Here is a 27,534-nt window from a genome sequence, read left to right on the forward strand (position 1 = left end):
AACAGACGTTTTGGAGCATGAGCTTTCGTGGGTGAATACCCACTTCCTCAGATGCATGTAGTGGAAATTTCCAGGGGCAGGTATATATATGCTAGCAAGCAAGCTAGAGATAACGAGGTCAGTTCAATCAGGGAGGATGAGGCCCTGTTCTAGCTGTTGAGGTGTGAAAACCAAGAGAGGAGAAACTGGTTCTGTAGTTGGCAAGCCATTCACAGTCTTTGTTCAATCCTGAGCTGATGGTGTCAAATTTGCAGATGAACTGAAGTTCAGCAGTTTCTCTTTGAAGTCTAGTCCTGAAGTTTTTTTGCTGCAGGATGGCCACCTTAAGGTCTGCTATAGTGTGGCCAGGGAGGTTGAAGTGTTCTCTTACAGGTTTTTGTATATTGCCATTCCTAATGTCTGATTTGTGTCCATTTATCCTTTTCCGTAGAGACTGTCCAGTTTGGCCGATGTACATAGCAGAGGGGCATTGCTGGCATATGATGGCGTATATTACATTGGTGGATGTGCAGGTGAATGAACCAGTGATGGTGTGGCTGATCTGGTTAAGTCCTGTGATGGTGTCGCTGATGTAGATATGTGGGCAGAGTTGGCATCGAGGTTTGTTGCATGGATTGGTTCCTGAGCTAGAGTTATTATGGTGCGGTTTGCAGTTACTGGTGAGAATATGTTTCAGGTTGGCAGGTTGTCTGTGGGCAAGGACTGGGCTGCCACCCAAGGCCTGTGAAAGTGTGGGATCATTGTCCAGGATGGGTTGTAGATCCCTGATGATGCGTTGGAGGGGTTTTAGCTGGGGGCTGTATGTGATGGCCAATGGAGTCCTGTTGGTTTCTTTCTTGGGTTTGTCTTGCAGTAGGAGGCTTCTGGATACACGTCTGGCTCTGTTGATCTGTTTCCTTATTTCCTCGTGTGGGTGTTGTAGTTTTGAGAATGCTTGGTGGAGATTTTGTAGGTGTTGGTCTCTGTCTGAGGGGTTAGAGCAGATGCGGTTGTACCTCAGTGCTTGGCTGTAGACAATGGATCGTGTGATGTGTCCAGGATGGAAGCTGGAGGCATGAAGGTAGGCATAGCAGTCGGTAGGTTTTCGATATAGGGTGGTGTTAATGTGACCATCACTTATTTGCACCGTGGTGTCAAGAAAGTGGACCTCCCGTGTAGATTGGTCCAGGCTGAGGTTGATGGTGGGGTGGAAGCTGTTGAAATCATGGTGGAATTTTTCCAGGGTCTCCTTCCCATGGGTCCAGATGATGAAGATGTCATCAATGTAGCGTAGGTAGAGAAGGGGCGTGAGTGGACGAGAGCTGAGGAAGCGTTGTTCCAGGTCGGCCATAAAGATATTGGCATATTGTGGGGCCATGCGGGTGCCCATAGCAGTGCCACTGATCTGGAGATATATATTGTCATCAAATTTGAAATAGTTGTGTGTAAGGGGATTGTTTAGACATTTGGGTATCAGGTCAATGTGGCAAATGTTAAGCTCCGCCTACCATTTTCTGATTGAATAATTACATTAATTATAAGTTTTGTGCAGTCAGTTTGTAAACGTAGTGACCCAATATCAGACAAATGTTGTATTTTCTCTGATGGAGTAATGATCGGCTAATTCCCTCCACAGAAAATCAGGGCAAGGTTTCTAGCACAGCTTTACAGACCCAAAGAGTTAAGATATTTCAGATAATGTTCACCGAGCAGAAACTAAAACACACCTTTCGGCAGTCCTTGAATATTGTGGAAGCATGGGAGATTCTCAGTGATGCATTGCTGTAAAGATAACACTTCATTTGAGATATTGGGGGAAGAATTCACAAATTGAGGACCAAGGCTTTAAGTCCCAGCTGCTACAAAATGCTCACTGAAGTCAATGGGAGTTTTTCTTGAGTAAAACTGACTGAAAAACAAGGTTGTTGTAGTAATCAGGATTGTCCCAGGATATTAGAGAGACAAGGTGGGTGAGGAAATATCTTTTATTGGACCAACTTCTGTTGGTGAGAGAGAGAAGCTTTTGAGCTTACACAGAGCTCATGTTCATGTTTGGAGAAGAGCTCTGTGTAGCTCAGAAGCTTGTTTCTCTCACAACAGAAGTTGGTCCCATAAAAGACATCACCTCACTCACCTTGTCTCTCTAAAAAGCAAGGTTCACATTGTGATTGACTCCTGCAAGAATGTGCAAGGAAGAGAAAGGGGGCAAAAAGGCTCTTTGTTCTGTTTGCACCCCTTATTCAGCATCCGCAACATCTGCTGTCCCTCATCTAGCTACCCCCAAAAGGAGTGGCAAGGTGTCACCACCACACGTGCCCCAGTAGTAGAGCCAGACAGCCCTATAAGGGAGTGTGAGTGCATTGGTTTGGCTGACGTTCAGTTAGTTAAACACCCACTGGTTAACAATTAGCTGAAATAATTGCTAATGTGTGAGCTGAAGCCATGTATGCCAGTGAGTGATTTGTTGACACTTGCATGTGCATAAATGGTTAGCTCTTTAAAGCTCATGAACTCAGCAAAAGTCTGTCCCAAGCTCTCAGATGAGATAACCATACTATCAATTCAGTGCCCAAAGCCAAAATGAATTACATCATTGCAGGGGACTCCACATCTCTAGGCTGTAATTGTACTATTTTGTTTTTCAACGGGAAATCTCTTTTCTCTCTGGAACCCCTGGAGTTGAATTTCCAGCCACAATAATGGGCCTAATTTACTAATGAGTTGAGCTAGTGAAAATCCTATTTAAAAAAACAACCAACCACAAACCCTTTTAGAAATGGAGCAGCTTTTTCGCATCTGTGTCAGCCCAAACATATAGTTCAGTTTGTGAAAGCTTGCACAGTTCATTCAGTGGGCCTTTAGGAAGGCTAAATAGATTTGGCCACATCAGTACAGATTGTCACAATAGGCATTTGTAGCCCAGGTGGATCTGAAAGGCAACTCTTAGGCTGAACCCCCTCCAGTGTCAGAGGAAGTTTCAATGCAGAGTTCCAGCTAAATATTGTAGTTTGGGCTGCTCAGTCATTTATAGCATAATCCTTCTTACTAGTCATTTCCTGTAGAGAAAAACTGCAAGATGAAATCTAAATTACTGTGAGGCAAAAGACTGAGGAACAGTTTGGTTTATACTTTTCCACCTTCCTAGGCCTCTGATGTGAGAGAGTCCTCTCAGGGGTGGGAGGACAAGTTCAATCTCCTCCCTGCTGGAGGACCCAATGGGGACTCCTGCATCTGCAAAAGCAGGAGGTGCTGTGGAGGGAAAAGGCCTGCTTAGGGCAGTCAAGTAAGTAATGATCCAGCATATGCCCTGAGCAGCCATCTGCAGAGCCTTGACTTTTAACTAAAGCTTCCTTTCCCCAGTGAAACACCAAGGTCCCAGTGTCTGTCATCTCTTAGGGAGAATCCCTCTGGGGTGCAGGGGAATTCACCTCCCTACACAGCTTGGGTGAATCTGACTCCATAGTTATTCTGACCATAACTATATTGTTTTCAATAGTGTCATTAAAATATTAAACCCAGCCCAGCAAAATTCTGATTTTAATGAACAGTTTTGAGCTAGAGGCTAATTTGATATAAGAGCACGTATCAGGGAAATCTCAGATTTACACTTTAGCAGAGACTGGCCTCCAAAAGAATTTCAAGCAAATACATTGTTACTTTAATAGAGGAACGATGTTATTCTTTCACCTTGCACCCGGCATTGCAGGGATGAACACATCTACCACCTGATAAGATTTCTGAAGTGAGACTTAATGGTGCAGAACTGTGGCATGGTAGGAATGATGGGTGGGTCAACATAAACTCATGCTACTAGAAAGTCCCGGTAGCGATAATTAAATTGAGAGAATATATTTTGCCAAAGGCTGGTCTAACAAAAAGACCTAAACAGTGATTTTTAAGTGCAAGCAGAATGCTAAACCAAAAAAAGCCATTTCACTTTGGGTAACACAGCTGTGAATTATAGACTTATGTTGATGAGCGGTGTTCGTATTTTACAAAACAAAATTAACATCCTATTTTCTCCAGAATATATTTCCTTTACTCTGGGGATTGACAGCTCCAAGAAGTGGTAACAGGATTCAGAGAGTTTAACATGTAGAGCTAAAACCCAACCCAGGAAACAGTACTCACAGGGTATGGTGCAATTAGCTTGGTGACCTTAAACCATGAATCAGGTTTCCACATGACAGAAACCACCATCTCCATTGGCACTAAATTCTGCCCTTGCTGGCAGATCCAACAGAGACAATAAAGACTGAATAGGCAAAAAGGCCAAACTCCTTGTAACCACGTGTGGTTCTTACCCTATTCTAAACAGAATCTACACCCTCAGTATTTAGCCCAGACTGACCCCTCTTCCTGATGTTTGATATTATTGGCAACTCAGATTACAACCAAACATAAGTTTCATGCTAAGATTTATCCCCGTGCTTGTTTTTTTCCCCTGTGGTTTTCTGTACAAGACCTCTCTGTTCCAGACCTTACTTTTCTCTTCTGGGGGGTGGGGGGGTGGGAGGAGGGACTCTAGGCCTGTTGATATTCTGGTTGGAGCAAATAAGAGCCACCTACTAGTATAATTCAGCAGTTATTTCACTGCACCATCATGAAGTGTTCAATCACCTGCCATTAGGATGCCACAACAGGGGAGCCTTACTCCCTGTGTAAGGTCCAAGGGCCAGATTTGTAAAGGTATTAGCTCCTGAAAGATGCAAATAGCATGCAGTGAGATTTTCCAAAGCACCTAAGCAGGTTAGGGGCATAACTCCCATGAAAGCTATGGGAATTAGGTGCCTAACCTGCTTAAGCAGTTTTGGGGACCCTACTGGGCACCTAACTGCATCTGTTGTTACCTAATTAACTTTGAAAATCTGGCCCCTAGTCTCTGACTTCCTAGAGATGATCTCTCCAGCACATATTGACAAGGCACTTTGTGAGGAAACTTGCCTGTTATATCTGTTATGAGTGTGGAATACTTTGGTCTCCAGAGCTTTCAACCTGTCCGCTTCCGCCAGCACTGAATTCACTTAACACTGAATATTTTCTTTTGCAAACTATACTTCTAGCGAGAGATGGTCCAAGGTGATTGCATTGGCATCTGGTTCAAGTTTAGGCTAGTGACTGAAGTTTGGTTGACACATTATGATTCAGCTTTAGATTCAGTTGTGAGTTTGTCTACATGAACAATTAGTGTGCAAAAAGCTGGGGTGTAAATCCACCTTGCACTAGCCTGTCACACACTAACTGCCTGTGTGGACCCTCCTGCAATGCACTGAAGGTTCCCTAGTGTGCCTTGATCTACTTCTGTTGCAAAGCAGGGTAGGTCAAAGCACACTAGGGGAATTTCTAGTGCGTGGCAGCAGGATCCACGTGGACAGTTAGTGTACAGTAGGCTAGCACAGGGTAGGTTTATACCCCAGCTTCCCATGTATTGTTCGTATAGACAAGCCCTGGGACAAAAACTTGTCAAATTTTTTACTTGGGTGGAAAAATACATCATTATTTATTGCATTATTGATCTTAAGTGCATGGCAGATGATAGAAAAAGCAGAGAGTACAACTACATAATTTGAAAAAATCCCAGGTGAACAGTATTAAAAATATGGAGTGTGCCTTTAAAACAGCAAAGGATAGTGGGAATTCTTTTTCCATACAAAAAGCCCTCAAAAGGTTCAGATTCAAATTCTTCTCTCACTTACAGGGATGTGAATGCAGAATATCTTGTACTGGAATACACTCAGAATCACATCACTGAAGTTGGAGTAGATTTGGTGTGGATTTACACTGGTATAAACAGAGTGGAAATTTTTGTCTTCAGGCTTTGCTTTGGGTTAAGCCTAGAACTGGAAACACTAGGCTGAAAGCTGCTCTATACTGCAAACAGGTAGTGATACAGATCAGCTTATAGAAAGTCTGGTACAGAGGCCTGAGACTGTCAAGCAAAAATGACATATTAAATAAAACCTGAGCACCACCACGTATTTGGGTCTCGTGTGGTATAGAAAAAAAACTATTTTACAAGTGTTTTAGAATTTAAAAAAATGTTTTTAGCATCAAACTTTGGTATCTTTCCACCTGTAAAGGCAGGTGTCTTAATTATTATGAGTCCAACTGTATAGGATACAGAAGAAGTTATAAATAACTCTAAAGTTGACCCATAATGGCTTTTTCATACATAAAAATGCCATGCATTCCAAGTCCTTTATCTGAGGATCTTTGAGGGCTAGAAGTTGGGTCTCATTTGGAAGATGCAAAGTTTTCTCCTAGGTAGCATAAGGCTCCCTTTCTATCCTTGCAGGGCTATAAGATATTAGACATTTTATGTATAGAACAGCTGTCTCAGGCCCAGGACAGAACAGAATGCTGCTAATCCTCACCTCAGCAGGAGGAAATTCTGTATTTGGTGGGAAAAGAGGAAAGATTTCTCAGGCAGGTGGATTCAGAATAAAACGCAGCAGCTTGAACTGTTCAGGCCTTTGGGATTTTCTGCTGAATCCTAGGGAGATGGATTAGTGGACAGGCAGCAGATGAGGCCATGAAAGGTACATGACAATACATTTATCATGTGGTTCTGCAATTGATCATGTGGCTAACGTCTCTACATTTATGGGGTTTGTGTAACACTATCTCTCTATCTAAAAGCCTTGTTAGTTCATGTTGTTCATCACCTTCCCTGTTCAGGATTGTTCGGTACAGTAGATTTTGAAGTGTTTTGTCCAGTCCAGTTTATAATTAGTCAAGTGATACGTCGCCGCCTCCTTTACAGCTATTAGGCTCTTACAGATGATTTTTTAAAAAATCTTTGGTAGCAGCTAAATCCATATTCATAAAACTTATTTTATCTTGAAAATGCAACTTTTTATAAATTTTACATTATTTTGGAAGTAGGAACATAGGGCCTAATTGTGCACCGCTAAAGTTATGGGAGTTCTGTTATCAATGGCAGAAGGTGCAGTCTTCAACCATTTTCAGATTGAATAACCCTGACTGAAGGTGTATCGAGCATTAAACTGATTCTATACTGGAACTATACTCTTTCTGCTTTGAGGTATATATTTCAGTGACTTGGATCAAATGTCTATCTTTTTACTAAAGTTACTTGGCTAAGATGAAGATGTTTCTTCCCCTGTGTGAATGACAGTCCATTTGTTCACGCATTTCACTCTACTGATTAAGAAGTTAAAACTCTTCAGTGAAGTTATTGATGAGTAATCCCTAGGCTGTCTAACAAGGCCAGCAATGGAGTGCCTCATTTCGACAATTCAGGACATATTTCTTAATTGGCACAAATCCCTGTGGAAAAAGAAAGGAAGCATCTGCTCTGTTCACAAGACCCCCACTCCTGGAAAGCATTATTTAAAAAAAAAAATTGTAAAAAGCCTGTATTTAAAATAACTATATAAGGGTAATTTTTAAGCAGCTATCATAGAGCAGGGAAGCTCTGATAATAATATCAACATAATCTCTCCAATAGCAATTTTTCAAATAACAATAAATTTATGACAGTTACAATTATTGCTGTCACTAATAACTTCATAGTTATACTAGTAAATATCATGCTATAATTAAATATATATTCTGGCAAGTAATAATGAGCCATTAAACAATGCAGTATTTTACATCTCTGAAGTGCAGCTTTAAAATGGACTAGTGTTTCATCATTCCATGGGTTAGAATTGCTTTACACTGAATCTCTTCCTTGGAAAACACCCCAGTTAAGCAGGGCGTTTACCAGGGAGTCGGTGGAGCATATTCTATTGTACTGCCACTGGGGTTACATTGCACACCTTCCTTTCAGACTGGAAGCAGTATTTAATCTTATTTTATAGCCCATATTTAAGGAAATGACTTTATCAATGGAGCAAAGCAAAGGTCAGACTCTTAGTTTATCTTGGCAGGCTTTGGACACTGTACAATAGCTCAGCCTCTTAGGGCCTGATCCTGCAATGTGCTGATTCTCTTCAATTCCTGTTGATTTCAGTGGGAGGTAAGGGTGACCAGCACCTTTACAAAAGCTCTCAGATGCTTGAAGATGCTCTGGTTTTTAGATAAGAATGGTTGGTGGGAATCCTGGGGGTGTGCAGAGGTAGAGCAGTCACTGCCTATATTCTTTCTTCCACAGTCCTGGGCCTATGCAGTATCCAGTTTCTCGACCTTAAAATGTTCATGGAGATAGCTACTTTTAAATGGAAAATAAAGACTTTATATCGGGGCTTTTGGCATGGTGCAATGGCTTGAAATTTTAATATGATTCAGTTGCTGTTTTAACTATACTAGGTTTTATGGACTTGCATATGAAACCATTAGTAGATAGGTGCCATGGAAATACAATGTAATGCTATTAGGATTAATTACAGCTCTGGTTCATTGAACATTTCAGGTTTCACGTCCATTTCACTGTAGCTGGTTTGTCATTTAGCTGTATTTCTCTTAGCTAAAATACAGAAAATTTACTTTAGATGGTACCTGAATGCACTTTGGAAAAGTATCTTGAATGTGCTATGCATTAGCATTGTTAACTGGCCACTTTTAGAGATACTTTAAAGATGACAGATGTAGGCCTTACTTTCAGCAAATATTGAGCTAGTCTATTTTCAGAAGGTAAAGATAAATACTATTTAAAAGGACTATTTTTATGTAGTTGCTGTAAACTAACAGAGATAGATGCTACACAATTAACTGGCAATACTGTGAATTAGAGACATATTTCCTGATATATTATGTGTCAATTCTTGCTAAGCAATTTTAAGTACACAGATTTCCAGGTTTTTCTTTCCAAAATTAACATTTTAAAATTGCCTGTGATTATCAATGTAATCTATCTGCTATTTTATACTAAACTCATCACCCATAGTCTCTAAATGCCCCATAATCTAAACAATGCCTTTGCTAGAGATGCACCCAAACCAAAATCCTAGATCCAAGTATTCCTGAACGTTAGAAAGTTATGAGCTTCATGGCTAGTTCTTAGTTTACAGTTGGCTGAACCAAGTCCCAGATCTGAACACCCCTAAGCCCCTGACTTTGAGAAAAATTATATTTCAAACTTTGAAGCTTGGCTCATCTTTGGTAATAGCTGGGGATTCTGCATATTCCTGAAACAAGCTGTTAAATATCTCAGAGGTAACATCTTAATCAGGTGAGTATCATTGAGAGCCCTGGAATCCTCGCATTAAGTAGTCCCAGTGACTTTGATGGGACAATATATGTGAGTGTTACTCAACCTGAGTAAGGTTTACAAAATTGAGCCCTCAGTGTTTTTTATATTGAAAACTATCCCAACAAAATACATAGATGTCTGATTCAACAAGGCTGAACTCCTTTTAGGAGGGGATAATTAACCATTCAGTGCCAAAAGCTCTGAACATCAGAGTAGGAGTTTAGGGGCTCAGTGTAATTTTTAGTTGTTTCCCTTTAAGCCTATGTCACCCCTCTTTTGAAAGGCTATTGACTTCTCTACAGTTCTTTGCCAGAGCCCAAAGACTGATAGGCTTTCTAAATAATTCACTGTGATTTATTATGACTCATATAAAGGAGAGGCAGTGTAGTACACTAGGAGTCCGGAGACTTGGGTCCTCTATTTGGTTCTGCCACTGTCTTGCTGTATGATACTGGGCAAGTTATTTAACCTGTCTGTGACTGCTTTTCTATCTGTAAAACAGGGATATTTATCCACTTTTGTAAGGTTTTGTTCTGAGGCATATGGATGACAAGGACTAAGGATTGCTATTATAGGGGTCAATCCAGCGCTTTTGTCAAAAACAAGGAGTAGCTGGCACACAATGCACTAATTATTCAGTGCAGTATTTAGTATCAAAATGCAGGTCACGTAGACATGTAGCAAGAAAGAGGATGTGGCATTTGGATTTCCTGGGGGAGAAGACCTTAAGCTTGTGGTAATGGTCAGTTTCTTCCACATACGATGCGGAGACAGCCAATCACCTGCTGGTAGTTTGTATAGGAACACTTTGTACAGACAATTGCCTCTAGCAATAATGCTGTGTAGTGCCAAGGCAACCAGAGGTCACATCTTCCCATAGCACCTCGCAGGGAGAGGAGCGGGCATCAGAGGGCCTGGGGATTAGAAGATTGGAAAGGATGTCCCTGTATTTATCTAAGGTACTTATATAGCCCCAATTACCATAGTATTTGAGCATCTCACAATCTTTAATGTATTTTCCTTACAACAAGCCTGTGAGGTAGGAAAGTGCTATTCTTCCCATTTTACAGATGGGGAATTGAGGCCCAGAGAGACTAAGGCCAACTTTTAAAGGTATTTAGACACCTAACGTGCAAATAGTGGGATTTTCAAAGGGATTTTGAAACCAATGGGAGTGAGGATCTCGGTGCTTTTGAAAATCACACTAAATGCCTAACGGAATCTTTAGGCAAATAATACATTTAAAAGTTGGCCCTACATAATCTGTTCAAGGTCATACAGGAGGTCTGTGGCAACAGAGGGACTTGAACCAGGGTTTTCAAAGTTCCAGGCTGGTATGTAAACCACAGAACCCAGCAATGTGTTTTGGAAGTTGTTCATTACTGAGCAATGCCTATTACTGCTATTCAGAGTCTGGAGTAAGTGTTCTGGGCTGGAGCAGCCATTGTGCACACCTGATTGCATGACACAGGGAGCATGAGGCCTACTATCTTCACCCATGCCTTTTGATATCTGCACAGCAAAGCTGAGTTGCACCTGAGGAGTGAGTACAGAGCACCACTTCAGACCTTTCTGCTGTTTTGTTACAGTAAATTGTACACAAAGCCCCAGCGTCTTGGTTATGCAATTGCTTTTGCCTCATAATTGGGCTGAATTGGGTCCGTAGTGTGGGGTGCTGATTTCTGATACCACTATACAGTGTAAGAAAAACAAAGACGTCATTGAACTACAGCAAACAATGCAGGTCTCTAAAAACTTCCAAATCTCTAGTCCAGGGGTCGGCAACCTTTCAGAAGTGCTGTGCCGAGTCTTCATTTATTCCCTCTAATTTAAGATTTTGCGTGCCAGTAATACATTTTAACATTTTTAGAAGGTGTCTTTCTATAAGTCTGTAATATATAACTAAACTATTGTTGTATGTAAAGTAAATAAAGTTTTTAAAATGTTTAAGAAGCTTCACTTAAAATTAAACTAAAATGCAGAGCCCCCTGAACCGGTGGCCAGGACCCAGGCAGTGTGAGTGCCACTGAAAATCAGCTCATGTGCTGCCTTTGGCACACGTGCCGTAGGTTGCCTAGCCCTGCTCTAGTCAATGTATAGATGCAACTGGATATGTGGGGGGTAATATGGATACATGCTGAAGTGGGAAAGATCTCTAGGAAAGCTCCGCTCCTGTCAGCAGTGATCTCTAATTTGGTGATGAACCTCTGTCTCTTCCATTATTGTTCTTATTCTTTCATATTTGTTAAGTGCCACGGTGTCTAGTGCTGTGCAGAAAACAGAGACGCTTCCCCAGGGAGCTTACCTGCAGTCTAAAAATATGTGTCCACACAATGATTTGTATCAAGAAGCCTACTTCTAAAAAGCCACTTCCTGTCTTAAAATTGTTCCTGTCTATAATGAGTCGTGTGAGGTCTCAGTCCAATTCACAGTGGACAGGTGGCATGCCATGGAAACCACCAAAACAGCTGGCACTCATTTTTACCCTTGTTAGCAATCTCATCAGAGCGGCCCAGGACTGAAAATAGCAGGGAGACTGAACTATCCTCTCACAGAGATGATCCCCAAGCAGAGCCTGGGCGCACTGTCAGGACAACGTAGGGAAACTTGAACTACAGTTACCCATGCAGTACTGGTTCTGTGAACAGTGAGGATCAGCCTCCAAGGCTGTCAGTCGGGCACCTTTCACATGCGTTTAATTTATCCTTTAAAAAATTGTGTGTGCACCTCCGTGTATCATTGTGTTTATTTTTAGATCCTGCCTAGGGGACTTGTGCTGACAAAAATAGAGCTGGGAAAATATATAAATACAACTGTTTGCTGAATAGTGACTTGTGGTAACACGTTAATACATTTTCAGGAAGCAGAGAACCAAAATTATAATTGCATGTTTAGTGAGAAGGTTTTAATGGCTCTTCTTCAGTATGCTCTTCTCACTTCTGTGGCGTGAACAATGCCCATAGTTCGATGGGATCACAGGATAATACCATCCATTGATTCTTAGTAGTGAAGAGGGGTATATGCATTTTCCTAGTATGTGACTTGCCATTTAAATGTGAGAATGTGTATACGTGCAATGGAGTGGATGGCACTGTATGTGCTACCTCATGTACTATATCTTAGTAGCTTTACTGTTCTAAAGCACTGAGAATTACTGTCCCTGGGTCAGCAATGTGTCACTGTTCTTTTGCATTAATACTGTTACCCAACTGTTGTGTTTATCTAATAGTTAAGTGCCAGGAACGTCAGAAAAATAAGGAAAAAAGAGTTTATTAAAAGTAATAATACTTAAACCAGGCAGGTACATAAATCAATAGAAAGCACTTACACAATGGGGTGAACATCATTTATCCTCATTTTACAAATGGGAAAAATAATAAGAATACCTACCTCTTTTATCGTGCCTTTGATCAGTAGCTCCATTGTGAAATTGCCGAAGATAAATGCCATAGCAGAATATAAACACAGAAGTACAATATTATGTGACCCTCCCTAAAAGTCACTTCTTCCATGAGGCCTATATTCCATAATACTTCCCCAAACAATTTGCTGGAAAATGGCCTTCACTCCACTCTCCCCACAAATCACCTCAAAACCAGCAAAATTACCCATCAAACCCCAGAACTGAAAACTAACAAGAGACGTGGTGCCATATTCAGCTACTCTTAAGTGCACTGAGTAACACCTTATTCCTCAACTAGTTCCCCTAATTTCAATCACTACCCAACATGAGTAAGGAAGGCAGAGTCTGACCCTTACATTGTAAGCTCCTCGGTACTATACTGTCCGTATTGTAATACATTCATAAGGACAAAAGATAATCTGAACGGAAATAAAATCTTACTCTCCAGTAATTCTAAAGCAGATTAAATAGTCACCATAATTGCCTAGCACCAGACCCACCGTACACCAGGCAAGGCAACACATTACTTCCTTCTGTCTGATCTAGGCATTTATATTGTGATCACTGTCATGCTATCAGAGTCCCTATTTGCATCTAAGCCCCAAGTCAGTAGAAGTTTTCTGCCTCCACGCCTGTAATGTAGTTATGAATAAATACAATGTTTGCATCTCAATGACAAGGGGAAGCCGTGAGGTTCAGAATATGGGACACTGGCTGTGAGTCAGAAGACATTGGATCTGTTTCTTTGTTTTGCTTCTAACCTGCTATATGACTTTGGGCAAGTCACTTCACCTCTCTGTGCCTCCGTTATCTCCTCTGTAAAATGGGGCTAATGATCCTTAACCTTTGTTTGTAGAGGGCTTTCAGATCTACAGATGAAAAGCGCTATACAACCATATATCACAACAATATGGGGGTTTACTGAAATGTGTGGTTAAACCTGAATTCAAACATCTTTGGGATTTGTCAACCTCTAGAATTCGGTTTTTACTAGTTTCCATGTCTCTCCACTCCCCCCGTTCAGGATACTACATGCATCTGCCACTCTTCACCCAACACTTACAGTCCCACTTCTTCCAATCTTATGCTGAACTATTCACCTCCTTCCTTGCTGTTTGCAATACTCCTGCAGAACCACTCCTTTCAGACCCCTCTTGCAAGCTCCACTTCCTGGAACTAAGCATGTTCCTCACTTGAAAATATTTTTAGAAAGAAAAAATAACAGCCAAAGAAAAAAGGGAAAACGGAGAGTGCAGAAAAACATCTACAGTTCAAAGTCATGGGGATAGGACTTTCTCAGGCATCATCCCCATGGGACAGGGGCAAGGCCCTTGGGGAAGAGGCGGGGAAAGGGTGGGGCATTGGGGGTCCAGTTACCAGCAATTAGAAAGGTGGCAACTCTAAGCACAGTGTAACAAACAGAAGTATCTTCTGCAAATTTCCCCCAGTTGTATTTAAACAAGCATTACCAGGACATTTCCTGGTCAAGAAATCAGGCTGTAAATCTCACCAGGATAGACTTTCTGGTGAACTTGTGACTATTTCCTGGCTATGGTTGGGTTGGATATATGGTATGAATAGTCTATCTCATGGGATTTCTGATTTGGCTTCAGTCCAAATCTACAGAAAGTTCCGAGGTGTGTGATAAAGTAAAGAGAGAAAAAAGAACTTTTTTGAATCTCACAAAAGTTTGGCTTTGGTTGGGTTCAAATTTTGAGATAAGTTTAGTCTGCTTCTTATTTTATCTGAACTTTGTTTGTTGCAAAGCTCACGCAGTAGCATCCATACCCCAGAAATGAGCACAGCTGGCAGGATGATGATGCATGGTGATATTTCCGATTTGCAGGATTCCTCTGGGCTTGCTGCTTCCCCAACTGCCATGTTCTTGATCATATAATCTTGGGGAGTGGGCTCAAGTGAAGCAGAGTTATGACACTATGATATTGAGGATTCACAATTGCCGAAATCCTTGCCATGATGTTTGGACATGGCTCAGTGGGTATGAACCTGTCTGGGTGAACTTCTATTTTATTGTCTTTTATTGACCCTTACATCCGAGCCTACTTTACATTCCTGTGCCAGGAGCATCAAATCAGTCCTTCATGTTAATGACAGACACTCTAGAATGGCTTTTTGTTTGAAATCTGTCTTTTGTCTGCACAACTTGCCCATCTCGCTGTATTGGGGATATTTTCTCATTTGATTCAGGGGAGCAGATTCTCTTGCAATCAAAGGTCTCAGAAATTTCATATTTTATTGAGCCCACTGACCTTGAGGCATCTCTTAATATTATTGTAGTGTTCAGAGCTCTCTTTTGCTGTGATTCTGTTTCTGTTACTGTTACTGTGAGAACAGTAATCTGAACACTAGGAACCGAAGAGATCAAATCCTGACTCTTGACACCCCATAGTTCTGACTTCCACTCACTCCCCTTTTGAACTTGGACTTTTTATTTAAATATCCCTTGCCTCAGTTTCCCCATCTGTAAAATGGGGATTGATAGTATCTGCCTCATACTGATACCATTAGGTTTAATTAGCTAGTGTTTTCAAAATGGTTTGAAGAGAAATACTATGGGTTATTATTGCCATTTGCAAGTTGTATCCAAGAGCAGTCGCCTGCCAGGCTGTGAAGAGGATTGGAATCTAAGAAACCTGACTGAGCACCTTGTGCCATTATTGGCATCACCTTTAGTATTCAGTCTGATGTGATTCTGCATGTCTCTCTTGGCAGATCAAGTGTCGCCTGATGTATTAGGGGGAAAGAACTGTGAAGTGAAGTTGATGAGGTGACACCCTGGACCTGCCAGAAAGACACTGAAGCACATCCATTAATATTGTATTACTCGTATCTTAAAAATGGATAATCTTAAACATACATTTAAATGCTTACATCTGAAATATTTTTCTTCAACTTTTCAGCCCACATAAAAACACTTCTGGCAAGAAAAGAAAAATAAAAAGGAGAAAGAGAAAGTACCTCTCAAATATACTGTAGGTAGGGGACACACACACACATACACACAAAATAGGGGAGGATTCCCCTCAATGAGCACACTTAACTCTAATATTAATAGACTTTTTATTTGTTTGTTGAGGGAACAATGGAGTCCACTCTGGTTGTGTGTGCTTGGAGGGGTTAGCCTTAAAACATATAGATATATATGTATATTTTGAAAAGTTTTAGCATTGTTTTCCATGGCTTGCTTTGGTTTGGAAGTGAATGTTTACCTGAGCTTTGATTTAGCCCAGTATAATCCTTTTTTGAAAGGACTGTGAGATATTATGAATTAAACAGTTTAGGCTCAGGGGTTCCAAAGCAAAACATGGGTAATATTCCTGCTGTCGCAAATTATTTTAAAAAGTAACACTTGTATTTGTAACAAATTTCATTCCAGTGCACTTTGCGAAAGGTTGTTTTCCCCTATGTTGGCTGTCTTTCTCTGGAAGAGCAAATTTGGATACATACTGCATGTTCTTATTACATGAATTTTCCAACCACATTTCTAAATGTTTCCATATAACGAAATACAATAAACAACTCAAGGACTCTTGAGCTAACATTGAGTCACAGAACGCATTATAACACTGCCATTATTACAAGAGGTTAAATAACCCCAAATAAAAAAACCTGAATCTGAACAGCCCAGATCTTTGAGGAGGTTCCGGTTTAGATCCAGAGCTGAATTTTGCAGCTTGGAACCAGTTCTGCAAATGTTTATACACCACCTATGGAAATATAAATTATTCTGGGCCTGATCCTCAGCTGATATAAGTCAGCATGGCTTAATGGAGCAATGCCAGTTTACATCAGCTGAGGATCAGGCCCTTTATTCTTAGACACTCAGGGCCTGACTCTCATTTATACCTAGGCCTACTTAAGGCTATTTTATACTGCTAGAGTGGTAGGCAGCAGTCTAAGACCTGGTCAACACTAGGAATTTACATCAGTATAATTACCTCTCTCAGGGAAGTGAGAGACATAGCTATACCAGCCTAACCCCAGTGTGGATAGTGCTAGCTGCCACCTTTCAGGGAGGTGGATTAGCAACACCAGCAGGAGAACCCCTCCTGTTGGCATAGGTAGTGTCTACAGGGAAGTACTACTGCAGCCAGAGATGACTGGTACCTGCCGATAGTGGCAGGGCACGCTTTAAAGGTTTGCCCCCCTCCCAACAGCTTGAGTCACACACTCCAGGCATAGAATATCAGGGTTGGAAGGGGCCTCAGGAGGTCATCTAGTCCAACCCCCTGCTCAATACAGGACCAATCCCCAGATAGATTTTTGCCCCATATCCCTAAATGGCCCCCTCAAGGATTGAACTCACAGCCCTGGGTTTAGTAGGCCAGTACTCAAACCACTGAGCTATCCCTCCCCTTACTCTCAGCAGTCCCTCCCTTTAGTTCCCAGCTGTTTGCTGTTGCCTCTCCCCGCCACCACAGCTTTCAGCTTGCCAGTTCCAGGAGCTGTCACACAGGGAAGGGGGCCACCCAGTAAACCTTGGCAGAAATCTGGGGAGGCACGTGACCCCTGCATGCCTCGCCCCACCTGTTGCCTCTGGAAGCAGTGTCTCTGTATTGCTTTATACTGTAAGTATAAATGAGAATCAGACTTGGTCCTGAATTTAGTTTTTTTAAGAGCCCTCGGGGAGTTCTTCTTCTCTTTTGTGCTTTCATACATCAACAAATTACACGTATAGGACCTAGATCCCAAAGGCCACTGAAGTCAATGGGAGTCTTTCCATTGTGCTCCATGGTTCAGGCTCTTACAATTTAATCCTGATCTCACCCCAGTTTTACTAAATATAACACCAAGACAAGTTATATTGTCGGTATTCATTCACACCAGCATACATCGGAGTAATCCCATTCATATAAACGGAATTGCAGCAGATGTGCAGTAAAAAAAACAAATTTAGCTCATGACTTCAGTAGAATTATTTCTGATTTACACCAGTATAACTGGGAGCAGAAATTTGGAAAGTGTGTCAGGAAACCATAGGATAAACACTATGGCTGACATTTTCCACTCTGGTTTCTGATTTCATGAGACCAGTTTTGTGTGTGCAACTATCATGCATGTCCTAACAGGACAGCGGGGCAGACAAATGAATAATTTGCATGCAAATATGTGAGATTTGCACACATGCAAAATGGTATGCACCCACTTGGTTGGTGCAGTCTGCTGCACATATACAAATGGGACCACCCAATCACCATGCAGCTGTTTGAGAGTGCAGCCCTATAAAATGATCAGCAATTGCACAGGTATAAACATTAGCAGATGTTGTTCCTTTAAACTAGTTTAAAATGTCAGCATGGCTTGAACATTTTGAAAGGTAATAGGAAGTGCAAATTAACAGAAAAGTGCAACACAGAGCAATTTAACAGAAAAGTATGGCATCCACTCATGAAATTATAAATAACCAATTGATTATAGTTTTATTGAGTATATAAGAGTGTATGATCAGAAGGCATAATTTATATGTGCTGGCCTGTATCAATTCAAGAATCTGAAAGTCAGTGTAAGTTCTTCCAGCCTGTTCAGGACTAAACTTTATAGGAAGCCAGCGTAAGAAGTTTAGAATGAGATTGATTCACTGAGCCAGCCTGGCATAGCTGTAAAGATACAGATTGCAGCATTCTAGGATAAACAGAATCCTTGAGCTAATTTGATCAGAAGACACACAAAGTAAAAAAATGACAGTAATTCAGACTTGAGAAGGTAAGGACACTCACTAGGGATTCTAAATCATTCTTACTGAGCAGCAGTGTCAGCCTGGCAATATTTTGTAAATTATGTAGAGAGCTGCATTAGTAATGGGACCACAATGCATATACATTAGTAAATCTGAGGTCAAGATGATACAGAGTTTAAGGCTTTGACCATGTACAGTATGGAATAAACTCATCATTGTATTTCAAGGGACAGGTATTGTATACACGTATACATATGGCTCATTTTGTCAGAATACAAGTTGTGCTATATAAATAACTCTCACAACTAGAGAGAAGTCTAAACTAGAACCCTGGACCCTTCATCCCTGACCACTTAAACTTCCCCAGACTTCAGATCTGAATGTTATGACTCTGTCATATCTTAAGTCCAAACACCCCTGTGGAGTAGGTGAATGCGGGTGGGGGGAAGCATGAGGAGCCTGAGCTAAATCTAAGGACACAAACTCCCTCCCCAAATTTTAGGTTGGGAAAGGGGGTTCTGAATTCAAACCAGGATTTCACTTTCATAGTTGTCCCCTTTCACTGTCATGAGATGAACCAACTCCCCTCCCCCTCCCAGAACAGTCTCGAATTTCAGTGTTCAAAATCCACCTTTCTGTACATCACTTCTCCTAGCATTCCTGTGATTTGACACAGGGCCATAGATTCTGATATGTCAGGATCTGTCAATTATATTTAACACTCCCTCAGTTATCACATTCATCAGTTATCTGACCTTCAGTCCATCACATTAAGACAATCCCTGTTGTAAGGTACTGTTTATCCCACGTCACAGACGGGATACCAAGAAACAGACAGATTATTTGAATTGATGAAGGCTATTTGAAAATACAGCAGTAAAACCAACAAGGGATTTCAAACTCCTGCTCTATATTGGCAATGAGGAAATACATAGCCTCCATCCCACAACAGATCCCTTTCAGTTCCAACCTGCCTAAGAAAACATTCCAGTTCCTTAGAGACAAATGAAAGTGCCTTTTAAACAAAATATACACAGTATAATTCAAAGCATATTAATTCAAAGCATATGGCCAAACCTGGCCATCCTTACTCAGATAATAGAAGTTCTGCAGGCATAAAGACCGCATGATTCAGCCCATAGTGAATGTACACTGCTAAAAACATGCACATTTTCCTTAGAGATGACTATTCTGGCATGCTTGACTTTTTTGTAAGAGCAAAATAAAAGCAAGAGTAAAACAACAATCAGTTCTGATTTATACTAAAAGCGTTCTTCCTCTTTAAGGCATGGAGTCATTTTTGTTGTAAAGAGGTGAGAGAGGCTACATTCGTCCTTTATACATCATGTCAGTGCACAACTGCCAGTTGTTTGGGTCTGATCCTGTAAAAAGACCCACATGCACGCACCTATAGTTCTGAGAGCTCATCTCATGAGACTCTGTGTGGGAATGATGTTAGTGCATGTGGATCTGTTTTCAGGATCAGACCCATCTTGTGTTTTATTGGGATAGCTGTGTCCTCAGAACATGAGCAATAGAACTGACAGGCAGAGAATAAGCAGTGTTCTGATTCATTGACTTCCTCCATTAGCCTTGCGTATGAGTAGACTGATGACAGTTGTACAGTGCTGGAATGTAGTACAGCTTCAAAGTCATATATTCCTCTGCATCACACTCACATGGAACATAGTATTCCTTCCTTCCTTAAAGTTTGATTACATTACATTCACATTTAGTGCACATTCCCACACTCAAACATAATTAGCTTACAGTCAGTGTTGTAACAGTGAATACAGTATAACCCTCATGCAAAACAAATAACAGGAGCATTAGAATTACAAAACCTAAGCATTATAAAGTAATAGTAATGACCAGTTAGGGTAATTTTTATAAATATTCAGTTAGCCTCACAACTACCTACATTCTATTAGGGACAGTATTAGCATGTGACAATTTAGTTTATACACAATGACTTTAACTCTGACCCAGAAGACAGGTCTAGAAACTGTTTCAATGCTGTGGTGGGATGTTCTGCTCCTAGCAGTTTAGCAAGGATTTGAGGATGTCATAAATCAGCTCTGAGATTTGTTAAGTGAAAATTGAAACTTCATTGTGATTCTGTGGAAATTTCCTTTCCTAAGATAACCTTCAACTTCTAATAATCACTGAAGAGTTTGAAACTGATCATTTACACTAACATTCTGTAGCTGGTTTAGTCTTCCATGGTGTGTTAATTTTTGATGGGAGCCAAATGAATACAAATACTCACTGGCTGGGAGTATAAAATTAGAACTGGAGCTGAGGCTTGGAACATTTCCTTGCAGTGTTCTACAAAAAGAGTTGCAAGGATAATTTGGTCAAGCAAAGAACTTGTGTGTGCTTTTTCTGACAGTGAACTATTTTGCGCAGTTCCTTTGATCTAATTGTACTTATTTTTATAAGCTTGTTTTCATGAGGCCAGATCCCGTTACACCAGTGTTAAATCTGAGGTAATACCACTGAGTCAGTGTGTTTACTTTGGATTTATGCTCCTGTAACTGAGAACAGAAGTTGGCCCAGGAAGAATAAACCTAATAATACTTTGTATTTCATATATTCATAGATTTAAAAGCCATAAGGGACCATTGTTATTGTGACGGGTTGGATCACAGACACCACCCTGGGAGCTGCCAACTGATGTGCCAAGACTATCTCTACTCCTGTCTTCCCTGCCAGCTGAGGACTTCAGCACCCTGTCTTGCTGAGCCAGACACACCCGTCAGCTTCAGCACAGACCCAGGGTCTGAATTACTTGCCCCAAAGCAGCAGGTTACCTAAAAGCAGCTAACAGAAGTGTGCTTGTCTTTAGCACTCAGATGCCCAACTCCTAATGGGGTCTAAACCCAAATAAATCAGTTTTACCCTGTATAAAGCTTATACAGGGTAAACTCATAAATTGTCTGCCCTCTATAACACTGATAGAGAGAGATGCACAGTTGTTTGCTCCCCCAGGTATTAATACATACTCTGAGTTAATTAATAAGTAAAAAGTGATTTTATTAAATACAGAAAGTAGGATTTAAGTGGTTCCAAGTAGTAACAGGTAGAACAAAGTAAGTCACCAAGCAAAATAAAATAAAAAGCTTAAATCTATGTCTAATCAAACTGAATACAGATAATCTCACCCTTAGAGATGCTTCAGTAAGTTTTTTCCTCAGACTGGACACCTTCCAGGCCTGGGCACAATTCTTCCAGGCCTGGGCTCTTGTTCCAGCTCAGGTGATAGCTAGGGGATTCTTCATGATGGCTCCTCTCTCTTCCCTTTCTTCTGTTCCACCCCTTTATATATCTTTTGCATAAGGCGGGAACCCTTTGTCCTTCTGGGTTTCTACCCCCCTTACTGGAAAAGCACCAGGTTAAAGATGGATTCCAGTTCAGGTGACATGATCACATGTCACTGCAAGACTTCATTACCCACTTTCCAGCACACACATATACAGGAAGACTTACAGGTAAAACAGAGCCATCTGCAGACAACGGTCCTGGTTAATGGGAGTCATCAAGATTCCAAACAACCATTAATGGCCCACACTTTGCATAATTACAATAGGCCCTCAGAGTTACATTTCATATTTCTGGTTTCAGATACAAGAGTGGTACATTTGTACAAATAGGACGATTACACTCAGTAGATTATAAGCTTTGTAATGATACCTTACAGGACACCTTTTGCATGAAGTATATCTCAGTTACATTATATTCACTTATTATAAAATTTTTATAAAACCATATAAACTGCACAATGTCACAGTTATCATCTACTGCAGAGGTGGCAAACTATGGCCCAGGTGCCACATCCGGCCCTTCAGATGTTTAAATCCGGCCCTTCAGCTCCCGCCAGGAAGCAGGGACTGGGGTTGGCCCTGCTCCAGCTGGGGAGCAGGATTGGGGTCTTGCCCCACTCCACACGTTTCCCGGAAGCAGTGGCACATCCTCTCCTCTGGCTCCTACACGTAGGGGTAGCCAGGGGGCTCTGCACACTTACCCCACCCCAAGTGCTGCCCTCGCAGCTCCCATTGGCTGGGAACTGCAGCCAATGGGAGCTGCAGGGGCAGTGCCTGCAGATAGGGCAGTGCGCAGAGCTGCCTGGCTGTGCCTCTGCATAGGAGCCAGAGGAGGGACATGCCACTGTTTCTGGGAGCTGCTTGAGGTAAGCACCACCTGGAGCCTGCCCTCTCCCTCCTTCCATGCCCCAGCCCCATGCCCAAGCCCTGATCCTCCTCTCACCCTCCGAACTCCTTGGTCCCAGCCCAGAGCATCCTCCTGCACCCCAACCCCTCATCCACAGCCCTACCCCAGAGCCCACACCCCCAGCCGGAGCCCTTCCACCCTCCCTCACCCCAACTCCCAAATTCATGAGCATTCATGGCCTGCCATACAATTTCCATACCCAGATGTGGTCCTCAGGCCAAAAAGTTTGCCCACCCTGGACTAGATGAACCGGTGGTCTTCTCCATTATGGCAGTTCCTATGGTTCTTATCATCAATAAATATATGAAGATGATGATTCACTCAGTGTTGGCAGTAATATTCACTATCTCATTTCATCTTCTGTATTTTTCCATATTAAAAAATAATACTATAGTGGAACCACTGAAATGTGTGGTGGATGGGCACTTGGCCAAGGCTTGTTGCCACATTTTCATATTTCATATTCCCTATTATTTGTTACCCTCACTCATCATGTCACGTCTAAAAGCCAAATCCTGCCCCTCTTTTTCATGTTGTGTAGCATTTACTGAGTTCTGTGGGACTACCCACATCAGCAAGTACTGCATAGTGGTGATAGAATGGGGCCCTTAGATTGTAAGCTCCTTCAGGCTGAGACCTTTCAATATCTTCTTTGAAATGCCCAGTTCCCTTTGGGGTGCAATAAAATAATAAATAATATTAAAAATAGTTTACAAATATTTGAAGTTGACTCCCGCCCCATCTCATGACACAACTCCCATGTTCACTGTTTAGTGAGAACTAGTTCCATAGAATTTATAGTAATAAAATAGAAATTCAGCTGCTGTGGATATGAGTTGAAAGATGCATGATATAGTAGACTCAGTGCAGGGCTGGCAGCTGGGAACCCTGGGCTCTTCAAGTTACTTAAACGGAGGAGAAAACTCTTGAGTTTTCTCTGCTGTTAAACAGAGTTGATATTTACCTATCTCACAGTTAATATTTGTGAAGTATTTTGAAGATGAAAGTGCTGTGCATTAATATTAATGGACAACTGTTGTCTGTGGTAAAGGTAGCACTTCCTCAATGGCACCAGTTGATGAACTGACCAGTAGAGTTACCAGCCGGCCAGAGGTGAAAGTAAGTTGGTACGGGCCAGTACGGCATACTGGTAAGAGCTGGTAGGCCGTGCTGGACTGGACTGGCTTCCCCAGGCTGGTGCTTTAAAGGGCTGCCCGAGCCCTGCTGCCTATGTGGGGGCTCAGGCAGCGGGGCTTGGGCAGCACTTTAAAGGGCCTGGGGTTCCTGCTGCTGCAGGGAGCCCCGGTCCCTTAAAGCACTGCCCACGCCCTGCCGCCGCTACCCCGGGGCTCAGGCAGTGGGGCTCGGGTGGCGCTTTAAAGGGCTGGTAGCTCCAGGGGTGATTTAAAGGCCTCAGGGCTCTCAGCCACATCCGGAGCCCTGGGGCCTTTAAATCTGGATTTAAAGGCCCCACCTCTTCCTGTTAAGGCCCCGCCTCTTCCAGGTGAGGCCACGCCCCTGCTCAGGACTGCGGCGTACTTGTAAGTCACTGTTACCCTTGCAGCCGGCTGACTTTATCATTTTGATTTCTTTGTTACACCTAGTGTCTTTTTTATGAATCTCTGTGCAGCCCTCTTAGGATGAATGTGCCCAGCTGTCCTACAGATCATGTCATTGCAAAAAATCTGATCACAACAATTTTGAGGGAAAGGTTTGATTCACATTTGTAAAATGTCAGTGACTGATATAATATTAGGCTCAGAGAGTGAAATGCACCAGATCAAATCAGCATGTTCAAAAGACATTAAGAAGTGTCTGGTGCTACGTTTTGTTGAGTTGTTTATTTAAATGAACAATGGAAGCCATTGCTAGTATTTATTTATGGAGACATGAATTATAATCTTGGTCAGATCACAAGTGCAATGGGTTCAATGGTCTTCCTAGTCCCAGCTGTGTTGGCACAGAGGATGTCATAGATACATAGCTTCCAAAGCTAGAAAGGACAATTGTCATCATCTTCTCTGACCTCCTGTATAGCACAGGCCATAGAACTTCCCCAAAATAATTTCTAACCCAGATCTTTTAGAAAACTATCCAATCCTGATTTCATAATTTGCTGCCCTATAGATAGTTGGAAGGATTACACTTTTATCAGTAGATGTCGGTAAACACAGATTTCACCATATCACCACCCGTTGGAAAAGTATTTCCATCGATAGTCAAAAATTTCAGATCAGAAAAATAAGGAAAAGGCTTTTTGGGAATTTAGAGTTTGTTTTAAGGATATTTACTTGCAATTTTGACATATGATGTTGACAATTTGTGTTTTAATGACCACAATGCTTTGATTTTTTGAATCTCAATGTCTACTATAATTAAACAGTTATTGTCTAACATGCCCATAATTTCCCACAACCGTGAACAACTGAAATTGATAAAAATCAGAAACAATGATTAAAACCCACAATTTTGTGCGATTGTGAAAATTTACATTGATAAAAATTGAAAAAAAATGCTTAAAAATAAACATTGATGCCTGTGAAAATCAATTAAAAAAAAATTCTGCCAAGCCTACCTATAGACCTTCAGCATATTTCTATCCTCTCAAGCCATAAGGGAAACAAATTTGCTGCAGAGGTTTATCTCTGAGTTAAATGTCTCCCATGATTACTTCTGGTCCAGTTTACTCCTTGCTGTGGGCAGTGCCTATGGGCACCATCTAGCCCTTAGAAATAAATACACTTTTCTTCTTTTAATTTATATTTTCATAAGCACTGCATAAATTAATGGATATTAATTAAATGCATTAAAAAAGTGACAGTACGGTAGAAAAAAGTTTTTTGAGTAAAGTCCTGTAAAAGCTATTAGTAACTGTAATACAATTCCTGCGTTCTTTTAAATTAATTCACCATCCTCCATCCAAGGTTATTATGATAGCAGCTCCATCCCTGATTGTAGGTACTGCTACTTCTCCCAGATAAACCTTTCCTAATTTTGTTTAAAAGCCTGAACTTATCAGCATGATGTTTCTCTGGAAAACTAAAACTGATCCTGCCGTAGATGGGCAATCACCAAGAGAAAAGACATTGCTCTCAGAAGCAGAGCTGTCTACCTTTCCCTTTGTATCTGAATGCAATGTGGTGGATGATGGAGCAACACAATGAACTGTGGCCAGCACTTGATGACTTGCTGCGTCACATGGTTCTCAAGCAATATCCATCCAGTACTCAGCAAGTAGAGTTTACTGCTCAGAAAACTGGTCCCAGATGTGAAATAACCTCTTTGTACATGTCTTAGGCCCTGGTGCAGTTCTATATTCAGGCTGAATGAAGCCTATCTGATTATAAACTACTTATCGGGAGGGACTCATGTATGTTTTTCACATTATCTTTTACAGCTCCCAAGTCTACCTTTTGCCCCACTGAAGAGACCTGGTGGCCAGGCCTGGTTATAATCATTGCGGTATGCTGCACCACACTAGTGTTCCTTTTTGTAGTTGTCATCATTTGCTACAAAGCCATAAAAAGGTAAGACTGGGGGCACCCTTATTGTGCCTAGGGCAGATCAACTCCTCAAAGTGCTTTTAGATATCTGGCTGCCATCTTGCATCCTGGTTTTCTTTCCCTAATGCAGCCTGTAACATCATTGCAGTTAATTGCCTGTCTGTGTTTTCATTATAAAGCCAGTTTTTATAACCTGACTCTCTTCCTGTGTAAAGGATGAATTTCAAAGCACAAATATTCAGTCCTGATGATGATTAAAATCTGTGAAATTCAGATTTGAATAGGTACTTCCTCCATAGTTTGGGTGCTGGGATATGTATCTAGGTTTTGGTCTGGCCCATCATAGAAGTAGGAGCCAGCTGTCATGTTCAGGTCTGGATCCAAGTCCAAGATTTTCCCCAGAATTCAAAGGTGTTCAGATTGGAGGTTACTGTCCACCACTAATAATAATAACAATCACTTAGACAGATACAGTACCCTGCAACCCAAACCCTAAGATACTTCATTTGGGGCTCTTAAACTATCCCTAATTCAGGGCTCCAAATTGTCACCCTGAAACCCAAATGCATAACTGGGTGTCCTCATTTAATTCCATGCACACACTGTGTGTAGCAGTCACTTCAGTTGCTACTAGTACAACCTGTCTCTGCCATGCCAGCTGCCACTGGTACAGACTAGATCTAGCTGGAAAACAAAAAAACCACCCCCTGCCCACTTGAAAAAAAATCACTTTTGTCTCATCTTCCAAGGAAAATGTGGAGTTTTTGGTGAAAAAATCAAAAGTTGAAAAATTTTGGCCAAAACCTTCTGGTTTAAAACCAAAAATTTAGATTCAGAAATGCCTTCATGGTGCCTCCCGCTCCTGCTTTTCTCTATGGGCTAGACTCCCAGGCTGGATTATGTTTCCCATGGTAAACCACAGTCTTCCCTCTTACTGAGCTATCACGGTGCCTCAGTGGAGTCACTGGCCGTGGACATATGATCTGGCTGGGAGACCCAGCCCATAGAGAAGAATGGGAGCATGAAGCATTACAGCAGCATTTCTGAATGGGATTTTTTTGTTTTTTTTGGCTGAAAACTGAACAAAAAGTTTTTATACTTTTTGACAAAAGTAGAAGTTTTCTGCAGAAAGAAAATACTTTTGTGAGATATTTCATTTAGTCAGAAACCCAATGTTCCACCAAAAACAGATGGAAAATCAGCCCAGGTACAGACATGTCAACGTTGGAACATTGTACATGTTTTAAGAGCATCCACAAAACCTATCCAGCGGATCAGGACAAGAAATGAAGAATAATGTAACCACTTGCAGCCAAAGGGAGGATGAGGATTCAGAGGGTGGAATGAAATGTTCTGTAGCTAACTTACTTTATTAGTGAGTAGACAGAAATCAACTTTTCTTTTTATAGTTTAGCCAAAACCTGTATTTTTATCAATTTCAAGGACTTTTAAAATTTCCAGCTTAAATAGCTGAACTGTTTTAAAATGAGAATTTGCAGAGGACTGGATGGCTAATGGAATTGATAATTGGTAAAAAGTTTTCCATCATTCTAAACCAACCTCA

The 27,534-nt window shown here is 41.4% G+C and overlaps 1 protein-coding gene across 2 annotated transcripts in view; it reads left to right on the forward strand.

The window, feature by feature from the left end:
- The window catches only part of PRIMA1 (proline rich membrane anchor 1), an 80,253-nt gene that overhangs the window by 21,529 nt on the left and 31,190 nt on the right, over positions 1-27,534 (forward strand). For both annotated transcript variants that reach the window (XM_030558856.1, XM_030558857.1), the window contains exon 4: positions 25,865-25,994. In XM_030558856.1, coding sequence (XP_030414716.1) covers positions 25,865-25,994 — 130 coding nt within the window. The remainder of the gene's footprint in view (positions 1-25,864; positions 25,995-27,534) is intronic.

The sequence above is a fragment of the Gopherus evgoodei genome, chromosome 4 (genome assembly GCF_007399415.2).
Source record: "Gopherus evgoodei ecotype Sinaloan lineage chromosome 4, rGopEvg1_v1.p, whole genome shotgun sequence".
Lineage (NCBI taxonomy): Eukaryota > Metazoa > Chordata > Testudines > Testudinidae > Gopherus > Gopherus evgoodei.